We start from the raw sequence: 22,280 nt of genomic DNA on the forward strand, positions 1-22,280 counted from the left end.
TTTATTTATTTTATTTTTATTATTTTTTTTGGTCCTTTTCAGGGTATAGTCTCCCTCTTGCCCAGGCTGGAACTTACTTTAGCCCAGAACTCACAGTGATCTTCTTATCTCTGTCCTGAATGTTGGGCTTAAGGGTGTATACTACATCACCATGCCTGGCTAATACATTTATTTTTATTCATATCATCCTTTCACACCTGCATTATGTGTATTGTGTAAGAAGCTACAACAAACCAGAGGATTCATATTGCATACTTTACTGGAGTATATGTTGTTTTTGCAGGGAAGAAATATTTGCAGATTTGCTCAACGACATAGCATACATTTCTTTATTTGAGGCATTCTTTTTATTTGGAGAAAGAGGCCAATAGAGAGAGAGAGCGAGAGAGACAGACAGACAAGGGGCATGCTAGGGCCTTTCGCTACTGCACACAAACTCCATGTGTGTCCTGTGTCCCGGCCAGCAGGGAGTTGAACAAGGACTTGAGGAGAAGCTAACCTGGGTGAAAAAAGGCAAACATACACAAGAAGGAGACCATGCTAGATGTTTGTCAAGGCCTCGAGAGTTTATTCTTACATGTAGGTTTATATAGGGTTGTAGGGGGAAGGGGACGTGGTCAGGGCAAGGAGTTGTAAGGAGAAGGGGACGTGGTCAGGATGAGGAGTTGTAGGGGAAGGGGATATAGTTAGGGCAAAGATCACAGAGTTACTGGTTAAACCGCAATGCCTTTGTTTCTTCATCAGCTACTGGCAGGATGGGGGAGTGTTTAGCCAGGTGTACGATCCCATTGTTTCTGGTAGTTGAATATTAGGTGAGGAAGTAGAAACTTAACTTGCTGTATGGCAGTCTTTGTTTCTGGTAGTTGAGTATTAGGTGAGGAAGTAAAAACTAAACTTGCTATATGGCGGTCTCTGTTAACATGGCCAAAGTTTGGTTCATAGCTCCCAACACATGTGCATGCTCTACCTGGGGCTGTGCAGTCAAGCACCTTACCTGGTAAGCTGTCTCTCCAACCCTTGAAGGCATTCATTCTTACACTCACTTGGAGTTATATACCCACTTTATCCATAATATACTTTTTTTTCAACACATAATCATATTTTGGTTATGAACTTTAAAAAAGCACTTCTATATGTTGAAGAGTTCCTAATGAACAGTAGACTATGAATTTTTTTTCTATAATGGATGATTCACCCTATGTTCTCACAATAAACTCTCTAGGTTTAAGTAGGTAAGTCTGTGAGAAATATATATGAAGGTTAGCAATTAAAAAGTCATTCCATCAACTAGTGTTTAAACCCTACGGTTAATATTATGCTTTTACCATGGGCTTTGTACCAAGTACGTATCAAGATTCTTGGTCATAGGCTTTGCCAACTGTCCAGCCAGGTAGCTAGTGAGAAAATAGAATGGTTATGGTCAGTACTACTAAATGAGCTACAATAAAAACATTTAACAAGGTATTTATTACTGATGATTGTAGGTAGCAATAGAAGAGGGACTATGATAGTGAGATGTAAAATGGGAATTTAGAAATGAATACTAGTAAACAAGAAGAAAAAATTGTAAGAGTAAGGAAAGTGTTCCAAGAAATAGCCTAGTGGAAATTTTCAAAGTCAAAAAAACATGTACTTAAGTACCAAAAGTTGCAGAGTGTGGAGGGTGAAAAATACTAGATAGAGAGAGAAAAGGGGAGAGAGTTAAAGGCCTTATAAAAAAAGGGAGTATAAAACATATGAGAATGGATAACTTGTGTTGTCAGTAGGTTTGTTTGCTGAAGAAAAAACACCAATATAAAGGGTAATTTTTATTATCAAAGAAATGTTGATAGCTTGTTAGGAACAGCAGAGCTTTGAAATGATTTGGGCAGTTGTTGTCTAGGTAATATGGGGGAAAAGGTAAGACAGAGGAGGCATCAAACCTGGCATGGTGGCACACCTGTAGCTCTGTCTAGTCAGGATGCTGAGGTAGGAGGATCCTTTGAGTCCAGGAATTCTGGGCTGTTGTGCGCTACGTGGATCATGTATTCACACTGAGCTGGCATCAATATGGTTACCTTCTATGGGATGGAGATCACCAGGTTGCCTAAGGAGAGGTGAACCTACCAAGGTTGGAAATGGAACAGGTCCAAGGAGGCATAAAAAACAACTCAGTGATGACCAGATAATCACATCAGCAGTAAATTTTTTTTTTTTTTTGAAATAGGGAAACACAAGAGGATCCAGGCTTGCCTGCCTGGCCACCTTTCCCTCCCCCATCCACATCTCTTTCATTGGGTTTTGATATATTGGTTTTGTGTTGCATAATAACTTCCATGTGAAATTGTCAAGTGGCAAGTTAGATATGAATTAGAAATACAGAGGTTGTAATCTGACTTAGATAAGAATTTTTCAGTCTTCAGGATATTAATACCTATGCCACAGGAATAATTTACATTGCTCTGACAAGGGTGTGGTAGCAAACCGAAGTTTGAACCATGAGAAATGTTCATGGAAATAATAGAAACATCTAAAATTTAACCGAAACTGATGGTATTAAGTGACCAAGTCTTCATAAGTATCTGTGGCAAGATAAGTTTCAGTGGTGGGTTTAAGCAGGTACCAAAATTGTACAGTTGAGAAATGTGAAGTGATGGAGGAGGTACAGATAGTTTTCATGAACCTCCATTATTGGTAAGGAAAGAATTTTAGATAAGTAGGACTTACTGGTAAGTGATGGATAGTGGTGGTTTTACTTATAATTCAGAAAGATATGTGAGAAAGAAGGCAGTGATTACAGTATAGTGGAATCAAAGATGAAATGGGATATTATTCAGTTTAAGGCCTCTGAGGGACAGAAGATCATAGGTTCCAAGATAAGGTAGCTCATAGTGACTATATTTACAGATAAGCAGGCCACTCTTCTTTTACAATAATGTTTAGTAGAGATGATTATGTTAGTATTGTAAATAAGATTGATGGAAGTTGTTGGAAGTTTCTATCTATGGCTACTGAGGCCAGAAGCAGGGAGAAATAATGAGGGGACAAAGGTTGATACTGTGTATGAGTTTTGAAGAGATTTACATAATCTTTTAGAAAGAGAGAAGTACACTGGATTGGATAGGCAAGCAAAGTAAGAGCTACAATGTTAAGATCCTGGCTGAAATGAAGAAATACATATCCAGGTGAATGTCTACCCAAGCCTATAAAAAAATCTAGAAGTTATTTTGTAGGCTATTCCAATAATAGGATATTTAATATTTATTAGGTAAGGTTTCATTGGTAATGAAAAGAGAATTTAGATATAAAAAATATGACTTGTTTGATTTAGAGCAATAAATTCCTTTCCATCTTTCTAATATGTTTGAAATGGTTTCTTATTATTAGCTAAGCTTTGTCTTATCAGACATGTCTTACTTTTCAGATACAAATAAAGAGATGTACAGCATTTGGGGACTTTTGTGTTCTTAAGCCTCTAATTCCTTTGCTCTCGATGTAAAGAATATTTGGCCATTTATAAAAATGCAGAAATTACTAAGATTACTATGCTTAGCAAAAATATATACCAAATGACTAAAAATATTTTTATATTGTCTAATGTTTTTATGTAGTAGTAATTTATGTATAGCTTAAAAAAGATTTGCAAAATGTTTCTCTATTTTAAATATTTGTAAAAATGCCTGTTTTTCTTTTAAGCGACTTACTGAACTAAAGCGCCAATGTTTGGAGAAAGAGGAACGTTTTCAAAATATTGCTGGTTTAAGTACAATGAAGACGAATTTAGAGTATTTGAAACATGAGATGGCTTGGGCAGTGGTAATTTTCACTTAATCACTTGTTTGCCTATTTTCAGTTGTTAAAATTGGATATATTTAATAACATAGTCTTAATAATTTGCTATATAATTTTGTTTCAGGTCAATGAAATTGAAAAACAATTGAATGCTATCAGAGATAATATCAAAATTGGAGAAGAGCGCGCTGCTAAACTTGACAGGAAAATGGAAGAACAGCAGGTACCTGGGGTTTCCTTTTTAGACAGATGTATAGTAGGTTGAATTGTACAAAATTGCTAGTACTAGAACTATGGAAGTAACAGTATAGTTAGTTACCTGTGTTTAAATTTATTACTATTTTGAACTAGACCTGTGCTTTCTCCAAGGACCGTTGTAGTAAGCATCCTTTGAAAATTACTGTTTGACCAATTCTGACCTCTCATGCATGTGGACAGTGGGATTTTTGTTACTGACTGCAGAAACTAGAGTGTGAAGCTTACTTTTTGGTTCATTATGGAATTGGAACACAGAAATCAGGGATTAGGAAGGTATCCGGATAATTGTCACTTAGAATAGTATTAAAACTTAGTGTTCATAATTTGAAGATTTCAGGGTGAAAGCAGTACCCAAAGGAACTTGTAAGGAACTGGGTTTTAGGGCCTAGAATCAGTGTTTTCTGTCAGAATTCCCTACAGTCAGAGCTAACTTGTGCAGTTCAGAGAATTTTAAACTAAAATTTAAGATCCCAATCAAAGTATTATATGTAAGTACAACTTGATTGTAAAGCATAAAAAATTCACAAAAATATTCTATGAAGTAGACATAGAGGTAGAAGTTCAGTGTGGCAGTCACTCTGTGGCAGGTCCAGTCTGTATTTATCTTTCCTTTTCTGAAGAGCTTTATTTAGACATAATCCATATACCATACCATTTACTTGTTTGAAGTACATAGTTGAGTGATTCAGTAGGCTGCAAAACCTAACATGGAGGTTCTTACCTTGTCATGGAAGAAGTGAAGTCTGAGTTTCGCTCTTCTTTCTAGCATGGCTTCTTAAACTTTTTACTTATGATTCTCCTCATCTGAGAAATATTTGTGTGGTCCTGGGTGTATAAGTACATAAAATAAGTATATAATCAAATATTTATAGATCAAAAAATTGTAAAGGAAATAATTTTTGAAATACTTCTTTGTTATACAAACAATTTTGCAACTGAAAAAATTTTACCAATCACCAAGTATGCTAATAAAATGAAGACAGTTTACAACAGAAGCAACACAAATAGCCAATAAGTACTTGAAAAAAAATGTTCAACATTGCTAACCATCTGGGAAATGCAAATCTAAAGCATTTTGAGATACCATCCTACTTTAGTCAGAATGGCTATCAAGAAAATAAACAACAGGGCTGGAGTGATAGCTCAGTGCTTAAAGGACTTGCCTGTAAAGCCTAATGACCTGAGTCTGATTCCCCCATACCTACATAAAGCCACAGTGTGGCTGCATGCGTCTAGAATTTGTTTGTAGTGGCTAGAGTCTCTGAGGTGTCCTTCCCCCTCTTTCTCTCTGCTTGCAAATAAATAAGTAAATAACATGTATTATTTTAAAAGTTAGCAAGTGCTAGCAAGTATGTGGGGGAAATGGCACCCACATCCATTGTTGGTGGGCATGTAAACTAGTACAGCCATAATTGAGGTCAGTATGGAGGTACCTCAAAAAGTTGCAAATCCCATACAACCCTGCTGTACCACTCCTGGACATATACTCTAAAGATTTAACACTACTACAGAAATACTTACACATCCATGTTCATTGTTGCTCTATTTACAGTAGCTAAGAATTGAAACCAGCCTAGATGCCCATGAACAGATGAATGGATAATGAAAATATGGTACATATGCACAATGGTATTATATTTACCAATTTGGAAAATGAAAATATGAAAGTTGCAGAAAAATGGATGGACCAGAAAAGAATTAGATTAGGTGAAGTGACCCAAGCTCAAAAAGACTATGACCATATGTTCTTTCTGATATGTGGGTCTCAGCTTGTAATCCTCTGTAAGTGTGTATATCTAGTAGGCAGATGTGCACAAAACGTATAAAGGTAGACCTGTAACCAGAAGGGAATATAAAGAGATGACCTGGAAGAGCTGGGAGGGAAGGGCAAGATGATGCATGTGACATGTAAACAGAAGGGGGAAAGATGCAAGGGGAGATGGGAGCTGACAGGAGAGGGGAACAGAAATCAACAAAAAGAAATTGTATTTGAAATTGCCAGAAATCAAGATACCTAAATTTCTGAATGCCAACAAAAATAAACAAACTTTTTTAACAAAGAGAAAAAAAAGTATAAAATGTGTATGTGAATGAAATGATGTGCTTAATCATTTTTACACTAAGAATTAAACCCTAGAGTCTAAGAAGATGGGTAAGTGGATAAAGTGCTTGCTGTGCTCAAGCCTGATACCAGAGTTTGATCCTCAGATGGCACATTTAAAGCTGGAAGCCATGGTAAGCTTCCATGCTGATAGAGGTGGAAGATGAGACAGGACACTTTCCAGAAGCTTGAAGCAAGTACAACAAAACAATAGCAAAGACAGATTCATAGAAAAGTCCTGTCTCAAGGAGGCATTATTTTATGTGAAACATATAATCAGTGTGTGTGTGGTTAACTTGTGTTTGTTTCCCTTAAATTGCATTAAAACACTTGTATCACGTACTTGTTGGCTGGCTAAATATGGGCCAAAATTATATAATTATGTGTGCTTACCCAGTGTCTTAAGTGAAAAGATTATTATGATGTGAACTATGTATAATTAATGTTTTTGTATTGTAGAAAAGTCAAATATATGCCAATAATACTGTTTTCTTGAAGGTCAGACTTAATGATGCAGAAAAAAGATACAAAGATATTCAAGATAAACTAGAAAAAATAAGTGAAGAGACAAATGCACGAGCACCAGAATGTATGGCATTGAAAGCAGATGTCACTGCAAAGACAAGAGCTTATAATGAAGCTGAGGTGGGAGAAATTTTTTAACTAGAAATATTAAACTCCATACAAAATATAAACACTATTTAAAGTAGTGGTTTTCAGTGCTGATTTAAATCTGTGTTGGATTCTCTCTCTTAAAAATGTAGTTTTGGGCTGGAGAGATGGCTTAGCGGTTAAGCGCTTGCCTGTGAAGCCTAAGGACCCCGGTTCGAGGCTCGGTTCCCCAGGTCTCACGTTAGCCAGATGCACAAGGGGGCGCACGCGTCTGGAGTTCGTTTGCAGTGGCTGGAAGCCCTGGCTCGCCCATTCTCTCTCTCTCCCTCTGTCTGTCTTTCTCTCTGTGTCTGTCACTCTCAAATAAATAAATAAAAAATGAACAAAAAATATTTAAAAAAAAAAATGTAGTTTTAAATGGTCATGTCTGTTTAATTGTGAAAATGTATTTTTTTCACATATTCACTCTCCAGATTTGGAAGTTATGCAAATATGAACTCAAGTGGGATATTTGTTTCTGCATGTTACTAAAGTATGTCCATTTTCTTTTTTGTGCTAGGTTTTATATAATCGTTCCCTTAATGAATACAAAGCATTAAAGAAAGATGATGAACAGCTCTGTAAAAGAATTGAAGAATTAAAGAGAAGGTAGTATAGTAACTGCAGTTATGATTACTTCAGTTTGTAACGAAGTAGTCTTGATGTAGTTGAATATGACACCTGTATTATTAGTGAAATTTTATTACATTGGCTTATGCTTTTAAAATATTGGATTTTTATTTAATGTATTTTCCTTTTTAATATTTCTTTTAGTACTGATCAATCTTTGGAACCAGAACGATTGGAAAGGCAAAAAAAAATATGTTGGTTAAAAGAGAAAGTAAAGGCCTTACAAGATGAGGAAAATTCAGCTTATCAAGAGATTGAACAGTTTCAATATGCCATAGAAAAGTACAAAGCCGAGCATGTGAGAATTAAGTAAGTTCATTTTCTTCACAAATAACTTTTTTCATATTGTTTATATGCCAACATACTTTTTTCAATTCTTACACCAGTAACGATCTTTTAAAACCACTTCTAAGACTTTTCTTGTACATTTATTCCAATAGCATCATATCATTTTTCTTGTGCTGAGTTTTGAAGACTACTGACTATTTTTGTCTAATAGTACAATTTCTAAATAAGAGTTAAATTTTGGGCATTAGCAGGGCATTATAAATGGTCAATGCCTGACTATTTCTATATAACTAGCTACATGTAGGTTTTGTTCTACTTTTATATTTTAGGCGAGAAGATATAGATGTGAAGCATGCACTGAACTATAATCAGCGGCAGCTAAAAGAACTGAAAGACAGCAAAACTGATCGACTAAAAAGATTTGGTTCTCATGTTCCAGCTCTTCTGGAAGCAATAGATGATGCTTATAGGCGGGGACGTTTCACCCATAAACCTATAGGCCCTTTAGGTATTGTTTCCTACTTATTAAGGATATAATTGACATATTCTTATTTTAAAGAAGTATACCATTTCATCTAGCTATCTAGTCATATGGACATTAATTGTGCTATTATTTTAGATGGTCTTATGTAACCCAGACTGATCTATTTTTTTAAACTTTTTGTTGACAACTTAAATATAAGCAATATACTATGATCATAATCCCTCCAAATACTACTCTTTTTTCCCCTTCAGTGAATCCCTCCTTTCCAACTAGTCTCTTTTCTGTTTTGATGCCATCATTTTTTCTTAAAAAAAAAAAAAATTATTTATTTGAGAAAGAAAAAGGCAGAGAGAGAGAGAGAGCGGGGGGGGGGGGGGGGGGAGGGAGGGAGGGAGGGGCACGGCCAGGCCTTTAGCCACTGCAAACGAACTCTAAATGCTTGCGCCACCTTATCTGGCTTGATGTGGTTACTGGGGAACAGAACCTGGGTTCTTAGGCTTTGCAGGCAAGTGTCTTAACAGCTATGTGTCTTAACAGGTAAGTCATCTTGCCAGTCCATCATTTTTTAATATTTAGAGTTTTTAAAGATAATTTCTCTTCTTAATATATGTATGAAATTATTTTTATCATATTCAGTATTATCCTCTTTTTTTTTTTTTTTTTTTTGAGTTAGGGTTTTACTCTAGTCCAGGCTGACATGGAACTCACTATGTAGTCTCAGGGTGGCCTTGAACTCATGGCAATCCTCCTTCCTCTGCCTCCCAAGTGCTGTGATTAAAAGGCGTGTGCCTCCACACCTAGCTACTATTATCCTTTTGTCCCTCTTCCATGTCTACTGAATCCCTTCCTCTTTTCAACTAGTCACCTTTGTAACCTTCATGGTGTGTGTGTGTGTGTGTGTGTGTTTTCCTCCCCTGGTAACCATTAATTGCCAATAGCTCCTCAGGAAAGGGTGGGCCCACATGAGCCTCTGCTCCAATTCATGAGGAAATGTTGACAGATCCAGTTGTTTGCAGGTAACCCCCAGATGCTTTGAATTCACCAGTGCAGTGGACATGCCATGTCCAGAAGACAGAATTCTGTAACATCGTTGCTTTTCCTCCTGTTCTTGTTGTATTCTTCCTACCTATAACAGACTATACCTTTTTTTTTTTTTTTTTTTTGAGAGAAAGAGAACAAGAAAGACAGAGGAGCAAGAGAATTGGTGCATCAGGGTCTAATCCACTGCTTTCAAACTCCAGATGCTTGCACCACGTTCTGGGCAAATGTGACCTTGCGCTTGCCTTATATTTGTGCGTCTGGCTAACATGAGATCTGGAGAGTTGACCATGAGTCTCAACCTTCGCAGCCAAGCACTCTAACTGCCAAGCCATCTCTCCACCCGAGATTATACTCTTTTGTCCCATTTCTTTGGGGCCCTCCTCAGTGGGGTTATTGCATTCACTTTGTGGTCATGATGGCTTCAGTCAGTCCAAAGAGAAGACTTATGGATGCAACAAATCAGTTTTATAAAATAAATATGACTTCCTCAGCCATGGGCTTTTGACTTCTATATCAGACATGACTTCACTTCAGTGAAGTCAATTTCAAATTCAGTTAGAAAATAGTTGGCTACCCCTGTAACCCATATGATATTATGCCAGTGGGCACATCTTACCTGGCAGATCAGCAGTGTACTACATTGTAGTACATAGGGTCCATGGTCTGTTCATGACATTTCCCTGGCAACCTGCATAGCACCTTTTGGCATTATCAGGCTGACCTTGAATTCCAACCCTTCTCCTCTATCTCCTGAGTTTTGGGTGTGATTACAGGCATGGGCCTTCACCCTTGACTCATATTTTTATAATGAGAAAAATCACTAAACTTTATACTTTCCTTTTTGTATGTTTAAAACCAAAACAAGAACAGAGACTGTAGAAAAGGAAGAATAAGCAGTTATAAAGAGCCTGATAATTATAAAGTCTGTGGTAATTTATTTCCATTTTTACATAGGGATGTATGTATGTTTGTGTCTATCATCAGTTATCTCTCTATGTATGTACGTACATATTTTAGTCAGATTCTCCTAGAGAGCAGTCATTTGTAGTTCTGTGTTATTAGATGGCAGTCTTTTTGTGAAAGTAAACATTTTGTATTAGTAAAGTAAGATAGTAATTTTTGTTCATGCAAATGATGTGAGCCTATATATATCTACCAGGATTCATTTTGATAAATGAAGCCTTTTCCTTAAAGATCCATATTAATCAGTTTTGTAGAAATTCTAAATGTCTGACTTGATTTTAAAATCCACTGAGAAACTAGATCAATGAAAATTTTGAAAAGGCACTGTTGATGTTCACTACACTAAGTCAGTTTTTTCTTACAGATTTGGTATTTTCTCCTTAGTATATTCAGTGGTTATGTGAGGGTTACTTATTTAGTTAAAATAAGATCTGTGCTGTCAGTTAAGCTACTTTATATAGAAATATAAAGGAACTTATCAATTATTTTTTGAATTGTATTAACATTCAAAAATGAGTGCATGTGAGCTCTTCAGTAGTTTTTGTTATCATTTTTAGGAGCATGTATTCATCTGCGGGACCCGGAGCTTGCTTTGGCTATTGAATCTTGCTTAAAAGGACTTCTGCAAGCTTATTGTTGCCATAATCATGCTGATGAGAGAGTACTTCAGGCACTGATGAAAAGATTTTATCCACCAGGGAGCTCTCGGCCACAGATAATAGTTTCTGAATTTCGGAATGAGATGTATGATGTAAGACACAGGTAATCAAATTGAGTATTATTTCCCATTATGTTTATCTTACACAAGATTGGAAAGGTGTTGCACAGCATATGTGAAGACATTTGTTCTCTTTGATGACCGTAACAAATTTTCTCAAAGGTACAAAACCCAAAGTTTCTTACTATTCCAAACCAAACTGTTCACTTTAAAAACAGATATGTTGGCCTGGTGTGTTGGTGCATACCTTTAATTGCAGCACTTGGGAGGCTGAGGTAGGAGTATTACTGTGAATCCAAGGCCACCCTGGGCTACAGAGTGAGTTCCAGGTCAACTTGGGCTAGAGTAAGACCCTACCTTGGAAGAAAAATCCAAAACCAAAAAACAAATAAAAGATATTTGTGAGCCAGATGTAGTGATATGCACCTGTAATCTCATCTGTTCAGAAAGCTGAGGTAGGATATCTGAAGTATAGGAGTTAGAGCCCAGCCTAAGCAGCATAGCATGACTCCCATCTCAGAATTTTCAACATAAGATAAACTGAAATAAATGTACCTATTCTCACGTCATACTTTGAACTTTCTTTCTCATCTCTGATTTTTAACAATTCTAGTGCTATATGGTCTTCATTTTTGGCTTACAGTAAAAATTGCAATTTGATGATGCTGTTTGTTGACATTGAAAAAATTAATCAAGATGCAGATTTAGTTTAAATAAGGGAGTCATTAAGTCATGTATTAGGTGTGTCTGGAAGAAACTCAGAGTAAAGGTGATAAATCGTATTTTAACTAATGAATTGTCAAGGAACCTAAGACATTAATTGTGTTCAAGGGAAATCAAATTCAGTGTGAAAGATACAGGATGGCATAACATTGTAAACAGTTCCACAAGAAGTAATATTTAAAATTTTTATAGGAAATATACATTATGGAAGATACTTAGGACAGAATAGGTAAGCCATTAATTGAATTTAAGAGACAGAAGAATCAAGGATGTCTGTCTATAGTATCTAGTAGATTTATTTAGTATAGGGAAAAAGTGTGGTCTTTCAACAGTAAAATCTCTTTAGAAGTTATAAATTTGAACTTTTACAACAGACTTAGGTAATTGAGTATTAATGATTTTTTTTTCTCAATGAGAATTTGATTTATGTTTATTTTCAGTTCTATTCCCACTTGTAAGCCTTGATAAAGGTGCTGCCAGATAGCAGCATTGCTTATGGTAAAAATGATATGACAGGTTCATGGACCTGGACTTGATGAACCTTGTCTCCCTAGACAGATGGCCATGTAGAATTTCTGTGGAAAACTTGAAAGCTGTTCCTATCAGATTTCCATTAGGGAGTAAACCTGTGCTGTTATTTTGGGACCAGAAAGAATAGTCCTGGATATATGTGTAGACTGCTCTCACATGCCATTGAGACACCTGTGAAAGGGAATGCCTAGGACTTCCCTGCTGGCATGTTGAGTTTCCAAGCATATGAGTTTCCAAACATTTAGCATCACAGAGCAGCTGTGCTCACAGTGTACTGTGAAGTGGTGTGAAAATGAGCCAAGTTTGTGCAGTACAGTGCCCATGTTCATGAAAATGAGTTCTTATGTTGTGAATGAGGGCCTCTGGAGTTGGTTTGGTTAGGGAATCATTCATTTTAAGGGTTTAGGTTACTAAGACTCAGTGAGGAAGGTAACTCATGCCCCATTTATGGTATAAAAGCTTCTAATGTTTGAAAGTGTTATTGGAGAATTTCCTATTAAAATAAAATTTCAGTATTCATTCTTTTCTAAGTGAGTAGGTAAAAAATGGAGGAAGTAAGCAATTGAGCAAACTATCGAGAAAGTAGTCTTAAGGAGAGTGAGGTCTGGGAAAAAATATACATAAGCTTTGTGAAGTTGGTAGGTGTAATAGGCATAATCTGAAACAGGTCCCGGTGATGAGAGTGTCCATATTTTGGCTTTAAGTCTAGGTTTCTGAAGCACAAAATCATTATAATATTGGAAGAAGTTAGATTCCAAGACTTTCTAGAATGGTGAGTTTTGGGTGTGTATTAAGAAATTTGTCAGCATAAATTATGATTCAAATTCTAAATTATATACCTTAATGTAAAAAAGAACAGTAAAAACATTTAGAATGCATTAGATATATACGATACATTTTATTCATTTATGCTTACATTGGGTCACCTAAATAAAAATACCTAGGAATGTGCCTGTCTTCTAGGGGTATGTTTGGGAAATCTAGATTCTATAAAGATGGTCTAGCTAAGCATAGTGGGGCCTGTCTTTAATCCCAGGACTCAGGAGGCAGAGGTAATAGTATTGCCGTGAGTTCGAGGCCAGCCTGAGACTGCATAGTGAACCTCCAGGTCAACCTAGGCTAGAGGGAGACCCTCCTACCTCAAGAATACCAAAAATAAAAAAGGTGGTCTTGGCTCCTTTTCTCAGAAGTACAGAAATAGAAGCTACAGAATTCATCTCTTGCTGTTACTCTCCATTACCATGTGTGCAGTGGTGCTTTTGTTACATCTCAACAGAGCTCATACAGTTTCTACCTAAGGATGTACTGTTTCTGCCCTATCTCGCATACTTCCTGTGAGGTGTGAACCATTCTAAAAATTCTCTCCCAAGTCCTAAGCTTTCCTATTCCTTTCACTTCTGTCCTCCTTAAGCTATTGTAAGTTTTCCAAGTACTACTGGATATGTTGTATTGTCTCATTTGTAATCTACTTACCCATTGATAATATGTATGTGATTTTGATAAATATGAAATTGTTGGGTAAGTTGACTGTTTTTTTTTTTTTTTTTGTCTCCTAGAGCTGCTTATCACCCAGAGTTTCCAACAGTTTTGACAGCTTTAGAAATAGATAATGCTGTTGTTGCAAATAGCCTAATTGACATGAGGAGCATAGAGACAGTGCTGCTAATCAAAGTAAGACCACAGCTTACTATATATTGTATCAGTCTTAAATTTTCAAAGCTAAATTCTTAAAGATTTTTATAGATGTTAATCTTTATCATAAAATTACTGGGACATTTCAGTTTTTTTTTAAATACCTCTTAAAATCTTTAGAATAATGAAGAGCTGATTGGTCTGTATGCTTTCTGCCTCAGGAACCATGTTAACTGTGGGCTCTTTGTACAATAATTTAATAAGTGGGCATTGCTGATTTGGGAATTATTTCATTTGAATGTTTTAATATCAGTACTTCAATTTTAAAATCATAAAGACGGGTCAGGTTATAAAATCAGATCCATCACAAATGCCTTTGTATTTTTTAATATATATTTATTTGAGAGAGAGAGAGCCAAGGCTTCTAAGTACTTTGTACGTCTGGCTTATATGGGTACTGGGGAATCAAACCTGGGTTCTTAAGCTTTGCCAGTAAGTACCTTAACCACTAACCCAGCTCTCCAGCCTGCATTGTGTTTTTATAAGAAGGTCTTTTCTGTTCTATTCTAGAGTAATTCTGTAGCTCGTGCAGTAATGCAGTCCCAAAAACCACCCAAAAATTGTCGAGAAGCTTTTACAGCTGATGGTGATCAAGTTTTTGCAGGACGTTATTATTCATCTGAAATCACAAGGCCTAAATTCCTCAGCAGAGATGTGGATTCTGAAATAAGGTTGGAGTCAAATTTAAATTTAGCCTTGCTGTATTCTCACTGTTTCCATGTTTTTTGAAACTGTTTTAATATAGAGAGAATGAGATTGGGTATGCCAGGGCCTCTAGCCACTGCAAGCAAACTCTCCATGCTTGTGTCATTTGTGCATCTGGATTATGAGGATACTGGGGAATCAAGCCCAGGTCGTAAAACCTTGTTAGTAACCATTTTAACTACTGATGCCTCTCTCCAGCCTCTCCTCCCCCCACCTTTTTTTTTTTTTTTAGAAAACAGTGTTACCTTTTGGTTACTTACCTACAGAACTATAATCTTACTCAGTCCTTGGGTCCAGGAGTACATGTATTGTAAGACAAAAGCTTGCTTGAGTACGCCTATACAGAGAACATTAGCATGGCCCCTAATCAAAGATGGAACACAAATTTGTGAAGCATTCCATATCAAGAAAAAGAAGAAAGTAATGAGCTGCCACTTTGTCCACTGCTGAGTCACAGTGATTTTTCTTAGCAAAGGTCTATTATCTGGTTGAAGCTCCTTGTCATGTTGCTGTCTGATACATTGAATTATACTGTTTGAGTGAGAGAGAAGGAAGATAAGCTAACACAATTAGAATGTATACCTAGGAAAATAGATCTGGTAGAGAAAGATACACTGAGAAGGTAAACAAAAGATTGTACTTCAGAGATTCAAGAGCATGTACAAAGTAGTTTTGGTATAGAAATCATGTTGCTTCAATAGAACTAATTCAGTTGGTGAATTAATGGGTTAGACCTAATTAGTGACATGGAAGATATTTAGTTAGGACTTACAAAAAAAAGAAATTGTGGTCAAGTCTTGTGCCATAGGCCTGTCATCCTACTTGGGGAACAGACCGAAGGATAACAAGTTCAAGAGAAGCTCAGCAAACTCATGTGCCATTTTATCTGAAATCAAGTAAAAAGGCCTTGGTAGATCCTAATATGTATAAAGGCCCTAGATTCAATCCTTAGTATTTAAAACAATTATATAAGAAAGTTGAGCCAAACCAAAGTAAAAAATATTCTGAATGACTTATATGTGTATGAAAGTAAGAGAATACTTATGTCTAAATTGAATTTTTTATTTGTAAATAAAATTGTACAGGTTCGGGGCTGAGGAGATGGCTTAGCTAATAAGAGTGCTTCCTGCACATACATGAGGATCTAAGAGGGCCTGATTTACCTGCTATAGGAATTCTCTCTCCTAGCACCCATATAAATAGCTGGTTCCATGAAGGGGGCCATCTCAAGGAAACAAGTGGGTGAGCTACATAATTTTATGTGAACTACGTAAATTTTAATAAATATGAGAAAGAAGCAGAGAGAGAGAGAATGGGCCCACTAGGTCCTCTAGCCACTGCACACAAACTCCAGGTGCATGCACCACCTTGTGTCATCTGGCTTACATGGATGCTAGGGAATCGAACGCTGGGTCCTTAGGCTTAGCAGGCAAGTGCCTTAACTGCTAAGCCTTCTCACCAGTCCTACACTTTAAATTGTATTACTTCATTTTGTTCTTTCACAAACATTTAGTACTACTGATGTGCTAGGAAGAGAGAGGTGTAGACTCACCATAAATGAACCACCAGGTCAGGTGGTTGTCAGTGCAGTAGACAGACAGTAAAGTATGAGGTGTAAGTAAACATTCTTGAGAAACTTGTTTATCCCACATGTGTAGTTTAGGCTTAATATGCCTATTAGGTAACAAATACTCTACTCCACATAAAAACCAAAAGTAAGGTGGAATACTGTACAGAAATGAGTAAAAACTAGTCCTTTATAGCAAAAAGGAAAGTTGCAAGGTTTAATAGTTTGGTGTATGAGTTACATTGGTGGCTGAATTTATTTTGAAATCTCAGAAAATTACATAACCCCTTGATCATTATTTTTATTTTTGCTTAGGTTTTGAATATCCAAATTTGTTTACTTGGTAATTTTCTTTTTAGCAAGATACTGTTTTTTCATAAGGGGTGTGTGTGTGTGTGTGTGTGTGTGTGTTTTCAAGTAAATAGTACAATACAGAGGTACCAGATTAAATGCTTGCATTCATCCCCATTTTTTTTTTTTTTTGTCAGAAACGGAGCTTTATCTAAAAATTCTAGCAAGGCAGTACAGTTCCATTATACACTAATGTACATATTTTATATGCTATTATTCTACATATCAATAAAAGGGGGAACATGCTGCTATTTCTGAAACATGAACTGGAAAATAGTTTCAGATTTCAGAGATGTTAAAATGTGGGAAAAGCTGAAACTTTTATTTCATTTTAGAAGGTTTTGACATTTCTGTAATTTCATTAGTAACTTGTTAACGTATTAGTAACAACCTGACAGGATTATAGAACTGGCTAATTAACTGGATGATTAAAATTTTTTATTATATATAGGCTTATCTTTGTAAAAGTCTGAGATATTTGTCATATTGAGAAATGCTTTTGAAGTATTCTTTTATCTTCTCCATCAAGTGATTTGGAGAATGAGATTGAAAATAAGAAGAGCCAGATAGCAAATCTTGAGCAACATTTGTCTGCCCTTGAAAAGGATATTAAACATAATGAAGACTTCCTTAAAAGATGCCAACTACATTATAAAGAATTAAAGGTAAAAAATAAACATTTTGTTTCCACAGATTTAACCCTTCAGTCATTACTTTTGCCAGTAGTTCTCAAGTATTTTGGCCTCAGTCCCCTTTATACCCTTAGGTAGAGTTTTTGCTTACACAGATTATATCTAGAAATATTTACTTTTTTGTTTGTTTTTGTTTTTCAAGTTAGGGTTTCACTGTAGCTCAGGCTGACCTGGAATTCACTCTGTAATCTCAGGGTGGCCTTGAACTCAACAGTGATCCTCTTACCTCTGCCTCCCAGGTGCGGGGATTAAAGCCGTACACCACCATGCCCAGCAAATTTTCTTATTTTTATGGAAGTACTTTTTTTCTTTTTTAATTTAATTTATTAGTTTTCTTTTCAGTAAATACAGGCAGTTTGGTACCATTATTTAGGCTCATCTGTGATCTACCACTTCCCATTAGACCCTCCTTGTTAATGAAAATGGGTCGTGCATTGTGGAGTTAGCCCCCAGTTATTGGTATGATAAATGTCTCTGCAAATCATGACCCAGCATGTGACTCTGACATTCTTTCCGCCCCCTCTTCCGCAAAATTTCCCTGAGCCATGTTGGGTTCATTTTTGGTCTGCTTCAGTGCTGAGGTGTTGGGGGCCTCTGAGGCTCTGGCTCTCTGCTTTGGTAGGAGTTGATTTTTCTCTGCGTTGATCTTCTTCCCCTTTGTGCTGGTATCCAGTTCACAGGAAAACATCACCCTTGCTTATTTCGCCAGTTGTCCTTAGTTTCAGTTGGGCCCCTTTTGAGGTATGTTGGGGCAGCTCTATTAGGATCTGCATCTATCTGGAAAAGAGAAGCAGATTCTCCAACGGAGAGTAAGTTAGCACCCGGAAAATTGAGATAAGACTTACTTTTTTGATAGACAGTATGGTAGATTTAGGCCTTCTTATACCCCGTGATTGATGGTAGCTTGATATTGAAGAGTGGGCTTGTGTTTGGGTATGGGTCTGACTTGTTTCCCAGCTCCAGCTATGGGTCTAGTACCACTGAGTGGATCAGTTAGCCAAATCAAAAGCAATTGGTTCCTCACCATGGCTGTGTACCACTATTGCACTTCTGTGGGCATCACATCAGGTTATTTGTTGCTAATTAGGTTAAACAATGTGTTGCTTAGACAGATCTTGGTCATTTCCCCCAGTCGCCTATGTAGCGCCTTCTGGCACTAGACACGCTGACTGTCTGGGGACTGACTCTCTCCTGCCTTCCGGCCATGTCATTCCATTTTACACGTCAGCTGTGTATGGAGTCTTCAGCAATAGGGTCTTACCACTGGCCTTTGGTGGGTCATTAAGTACTCTGACAGAAGTCTGTCATTGTTTTGAGAAACCTTGTAGGTTTCTCTGATCAAAAGCTCATTGTGGATGGTATGCCCAAGCTGGAAGTGGGGGTTACAGGTCAGTGTCCACTAAGAAATTGAGGAAAAAGATAACTAATATACAAGAGTTAGAGAGGATAGAGATAGAGGGGAGAGGATGGGAGGGAAGATGTAGAAGATTTAGGTCAGTTTTGATCCTACCTTCTCCAGTGTCTTGTAGTTCAGGTGTTTCCTGTAAGGGTCTAGTGAAGGTTCAGCCATTTGGTCTGTCTTTTAGGAAGTAGAATTTTATGGTACCATTGCCGATTGGGTCAGGATTACTGTTTTCCACCCTTTGATTCCCTCCCCGCTCTCCCATCCATCTTATTGTCTAGTCCATGAGGTGCTTGCTGGGTATGTAAGGCATCTTGGGCAGATTCAGGTTAGGTGTTGCAGATGAGTGAGATTATGTGTCGATTTTTTTTCTGTGATTGGGTAAGTTCGCTGAGAATGACCTGTTCCAGGTTCAACCACTTTTCCTCAAATTTCTTTGTCGTTTTTTCTTACTGCTGTATAGAATTCCATTGGGTAGATATTCCACATCTTTGTTATCCATTTTTCTAATGATGGACATCTGGGTTGGTTCCAGCTTTTAGCTATTACGAATTGAGCCGCTACAAACACGGTTGAGCAAATCTCTCTGGCTTTTGGTTTGAAGGTTTTAGGGTAGATGCCCAGTAATGGTATAACTGGGTCTGTTGGTATTTCTATAGCCAGCTTTTTCAGGAGTCTCCATATTGCTTTCCAAAGTGGTTGTACCATCCTGCATTCCCACCAACAGTGAATGAGTGTCCCTGCTTCTCCACATCCTCGCCAGCATTTGTTTTCATTTGACCTTTTGATGTTGGCTATCCTTATTGGGGTAAGGTGGAATCTCATAGTTGTTTTAATTTGCATTTCTCTGATGATTAGGGATGATGAACATTTTCTTAAGTGTGTGTTTGCCATTTGTATCTCTTCCTCTGTGAATTGCCTGTTTAACTCTGTGCCCCATTTTGTGAGTGGGGTATTTGTCTTCTTATTGTTTAGACTTTTGAGTTCTTTGTAAATTCTAGAGATAAGGCCTCTATCAGTTGGATAACCTGCAAATATTTTCTCCCATTCTGTGGGTATTCTATTGGCTTTGCTTATTATATGCTTGTCTGTAAAGAAACTCTTCAAGTTCATATGATCCCAATGGTTGAGTGACTGTTTAAGAATTTGAGCCACTGGGGTTTTATTCAGGAAGTCTTTTTTCCATTCCTATATCATGGAAAGTACTTCCTAAATTTCTTCCAGTAGTTTTCGAGTTTCTGGTCTTATGTTGAGGTCTTTGATCCGTTTGGATTTGAGTGTACTGCATGGTGAAATGTGTGGATCAAGTTTTAGTTTCCTGCATGTGGTTATCCAGTTTGTCTAGCACCATTTGTTGAAGATGCTATCTTTTTTCCAGTCTATATTGTTTGGGCCGTTGTCGAATATCAAGTAGCTATAGTTGCTTGACCCAAAGTCAAGTCTATTCCATTGGTCTATACTCCTGTTTTTATGCCAGTACCATGCTGTTTTTATTACTATGGCTTTGTAATATAGCTTTATATCGGGTATGGTGATGCCACCAGAGGTATTTCTTTTGCTGAGGATATGTTTGGATATGCGAGGCGTTCTACCTTTCCATATGAAATTTGAGATCATTTTTTCTATCTCTGTGAAGAACACTGTAGGGATTTTAATTGGAATTGTGTTAAATCTATATATTGCCTTTGGTAGGATTGTCATCTTCACAATGTTAATTCGGCCTATCCAGGAGCATGGGAGGTCTTTCCATCTTTTCAAGTCCTCCTCAATTTCTTTTTTGAGAGTTTTTATATTTTCGTTGTATAGATCTTTTACTTCCTTGGTTAACGTTATTCCAAGGTATTTTATTTTTTTTGTTGCTGTTGAAAATGGGCCTATGTTCTTTATTTCTTTTTCTGTGTCTTTGTCATTTGCATACAGAAATGCTACCGATTTTTGTGCATTGATTTTGTATCCTGCTGCTTTTCTATAGCAGTTAATCACCTTCAGGAGTTTTGGGATGGAGTCTCTCGGGTCTCTTACATATACAATCATGTCATCAGCGAATAGAGCTAACTTAACTTTTTCCTTTCCAAATTGTATCCCTTTTATTTCCTTCTCCTGTCTTATTGCTTGGGCTAGGACTTCCAGAACTATATTGAAAAGCAGAGGTGAGAGAGGACATCCCTGTCTTGTTCCTGATCTCAATGGGAATTCTTCCAGTCTCTCTCCATTAAGTATTATTTGGGCCTTTGGAGCTTTGTATATTGCCTTTATTATGGTAAGATGTGAACCTGTCATGCCGATTCTCTCCAATGTTTTGATCATGAAGTGATGTTGTATCTTGTTAAAGGCCTTTTCTGTATCTATTGAAATGATCATGTGATTTTTATGTTTAAGCTTGTTTATATGGTGTATTACATTGACAGATTTTCGTATGTTGAACCACCCTTGTGTTCCTGAGATAAATCCCACTTGGTCAAGGTGGATAATGCTTTTGATGTGTTGTTGGATTCGGTTTGCGAGTATTTTGTTGAGGATCTTTGCGTCTGTGTTCATTAGGGAAATAGGCCGATAGTTTTCTTTTCTTGTGGCATCTCTGCCTGGTTTTGGGATTAGGGTGATACTAGCTTCATAGAAGGAGTTGGGTAGCTTTCCCTGTTCTTCAATTGTGTGGCACAGTTTTACAAAGATTGGTTTGAGTTCTTCCATGAAGGTTTGATAAAATTCGGCTGGGAATCCATCTGGTCGTGGACTCTTCTTTTTTGGGAGGTTTTTTATTACTTTTTCAATCTCCATGAGTGTGATGGGTTCATTGAGGTGATTGATGTGCTCTGAGTTTAGCTTTGGTAGATGATATGCATCCAGGAATTTATCCTTCTCCTCCACATTTTCCAGTTTCGTGGAGTAGAAGTTTTTGAAATAAGTCCTGATGATTCTGCCAATTTCACTGATGTCTGTTGTGATCTCTCCTTTTTCATTTTGAATTTTGTTAATTTGGAGTCTCTCCTTTTTTTGCTTGATCAAATTGGCCAGAGGTTTGTCAATCTTGTTTATTTTTTCAAAGAACCAGCTCTTTGTTTTGTCAATTGCCTTAATTGTTTCCTTGGTTTCCAATTCATTAATTTCTGCTCTGATTTTAATTATTTCTTTCCTTCTGGAGCTCTTTGGGTTAGATTTTTCTTGTTTTTCCAATGCCTTTAGGTGGATGGTTAGGTTATTGATTTGGGAACTTTCTGTCTTTTTTATGAAGGCATTGAGTGCTATGAATTTTCCCTGAGGACTGCCTTCATTGTGTCCCATAAGTTTTGGTATGATGTGTTCTCATTGTCATTCAATTCCAGGAATTTTGCAATTTCATTTTTTATTTCATCCACTATCCATTTATTGTTTAAGAGTGTGCTATTCAGTTTCCAGTTGCCGTTGGGGTTCTTGTTTGTTTTTTTGTTGTTGATTTCTAGGAATATAGCATTATGATCTGATATCATTCAGGGAATTATGTCAATTTTCCTAAATATGTGGAGGCAGTCTTTGTGACCCAATATATGGTGTATTTTGTAGAATGTTCCATGGGCTGCTGAGAAGAATGTGTAGTCTGTGGATTTGGGATGGAAAGTTCTGTAGATGACTGTTAGGTCTAAGCGCTCTATGGTTTTGTTGAGCTCTCTTACTTCCCTGTTGAGCTTCTGTTTGTATGATCTGTCTATTACTGACAATGGTGTATGGAAGTCCT

General features: G+C 37.0%; 1 protein-coding gene across 2 annotated transcripts in view; it reads left to right on the forward strand.

Annotated features, from left to right (window-relative positions):
• Smc6 (structural maintenance of chromosomes 6) overlaps positions 1–22,280 on the forward strand; it is an 85,145-nt gene that overhangs the window by 25,914 nt on the left and 36,951 nt on the right. For both annotated transcript variants that reach the window (XM_004663785.2, XM_045149990.1), the window contains 10 exons: positions 3,676–3,795; positions 3,896–3,994; positions 6,629–6,775; positions 7,302–7,390; positions 7,556–7,720; positions 8,029–8,207; positions 10,745–10,949; positions 13,716–13,830; positions 14,362–14,522; positions 17,004–17,139. In XM_004663785.2, the coding sequence (XP_004663842.1) occupies positions 3,676–3,795; positions 3,896–3,994; positions 6,629–6,775; positions 7,302–7,390; positions 7,556–7,720; positions 8,029–8,207; positions 10,745–10,949; positions 13,716–13,830; positions 14,362–14,522; positions 17,004–17,139 (1,416 nt within the window). The remainder of the gene's footprint in view (positions 1–3,675; positions 3,796–3,895; positions 3,995–6,628; positions 6,776–7,301; positions 7,391–7,555; positions 7,721–8,028; positions 8,208–10,744; positions 10,950–13,715; positions 13,831–14,361; positions 14,523–17,003; positions 17,140–22,280) is intronic.

The sequence above is a fragment of the Jaculus jaculus genome, chromosome 5, assembly GCF_020740685.1.
Source record: "Jaculus jaculus isolate mJacJac1 chromosome 5, mJacJac1.mat.Y.cur, whole genome shotgun sequence".
NCBI classification, from domain to species: domain Eukaryota; kingdom Metazoa; phylum Chordata; class Mammalia; order Rodentia; family Dipodidae; genus Jaculus; species Jaculus jaculus.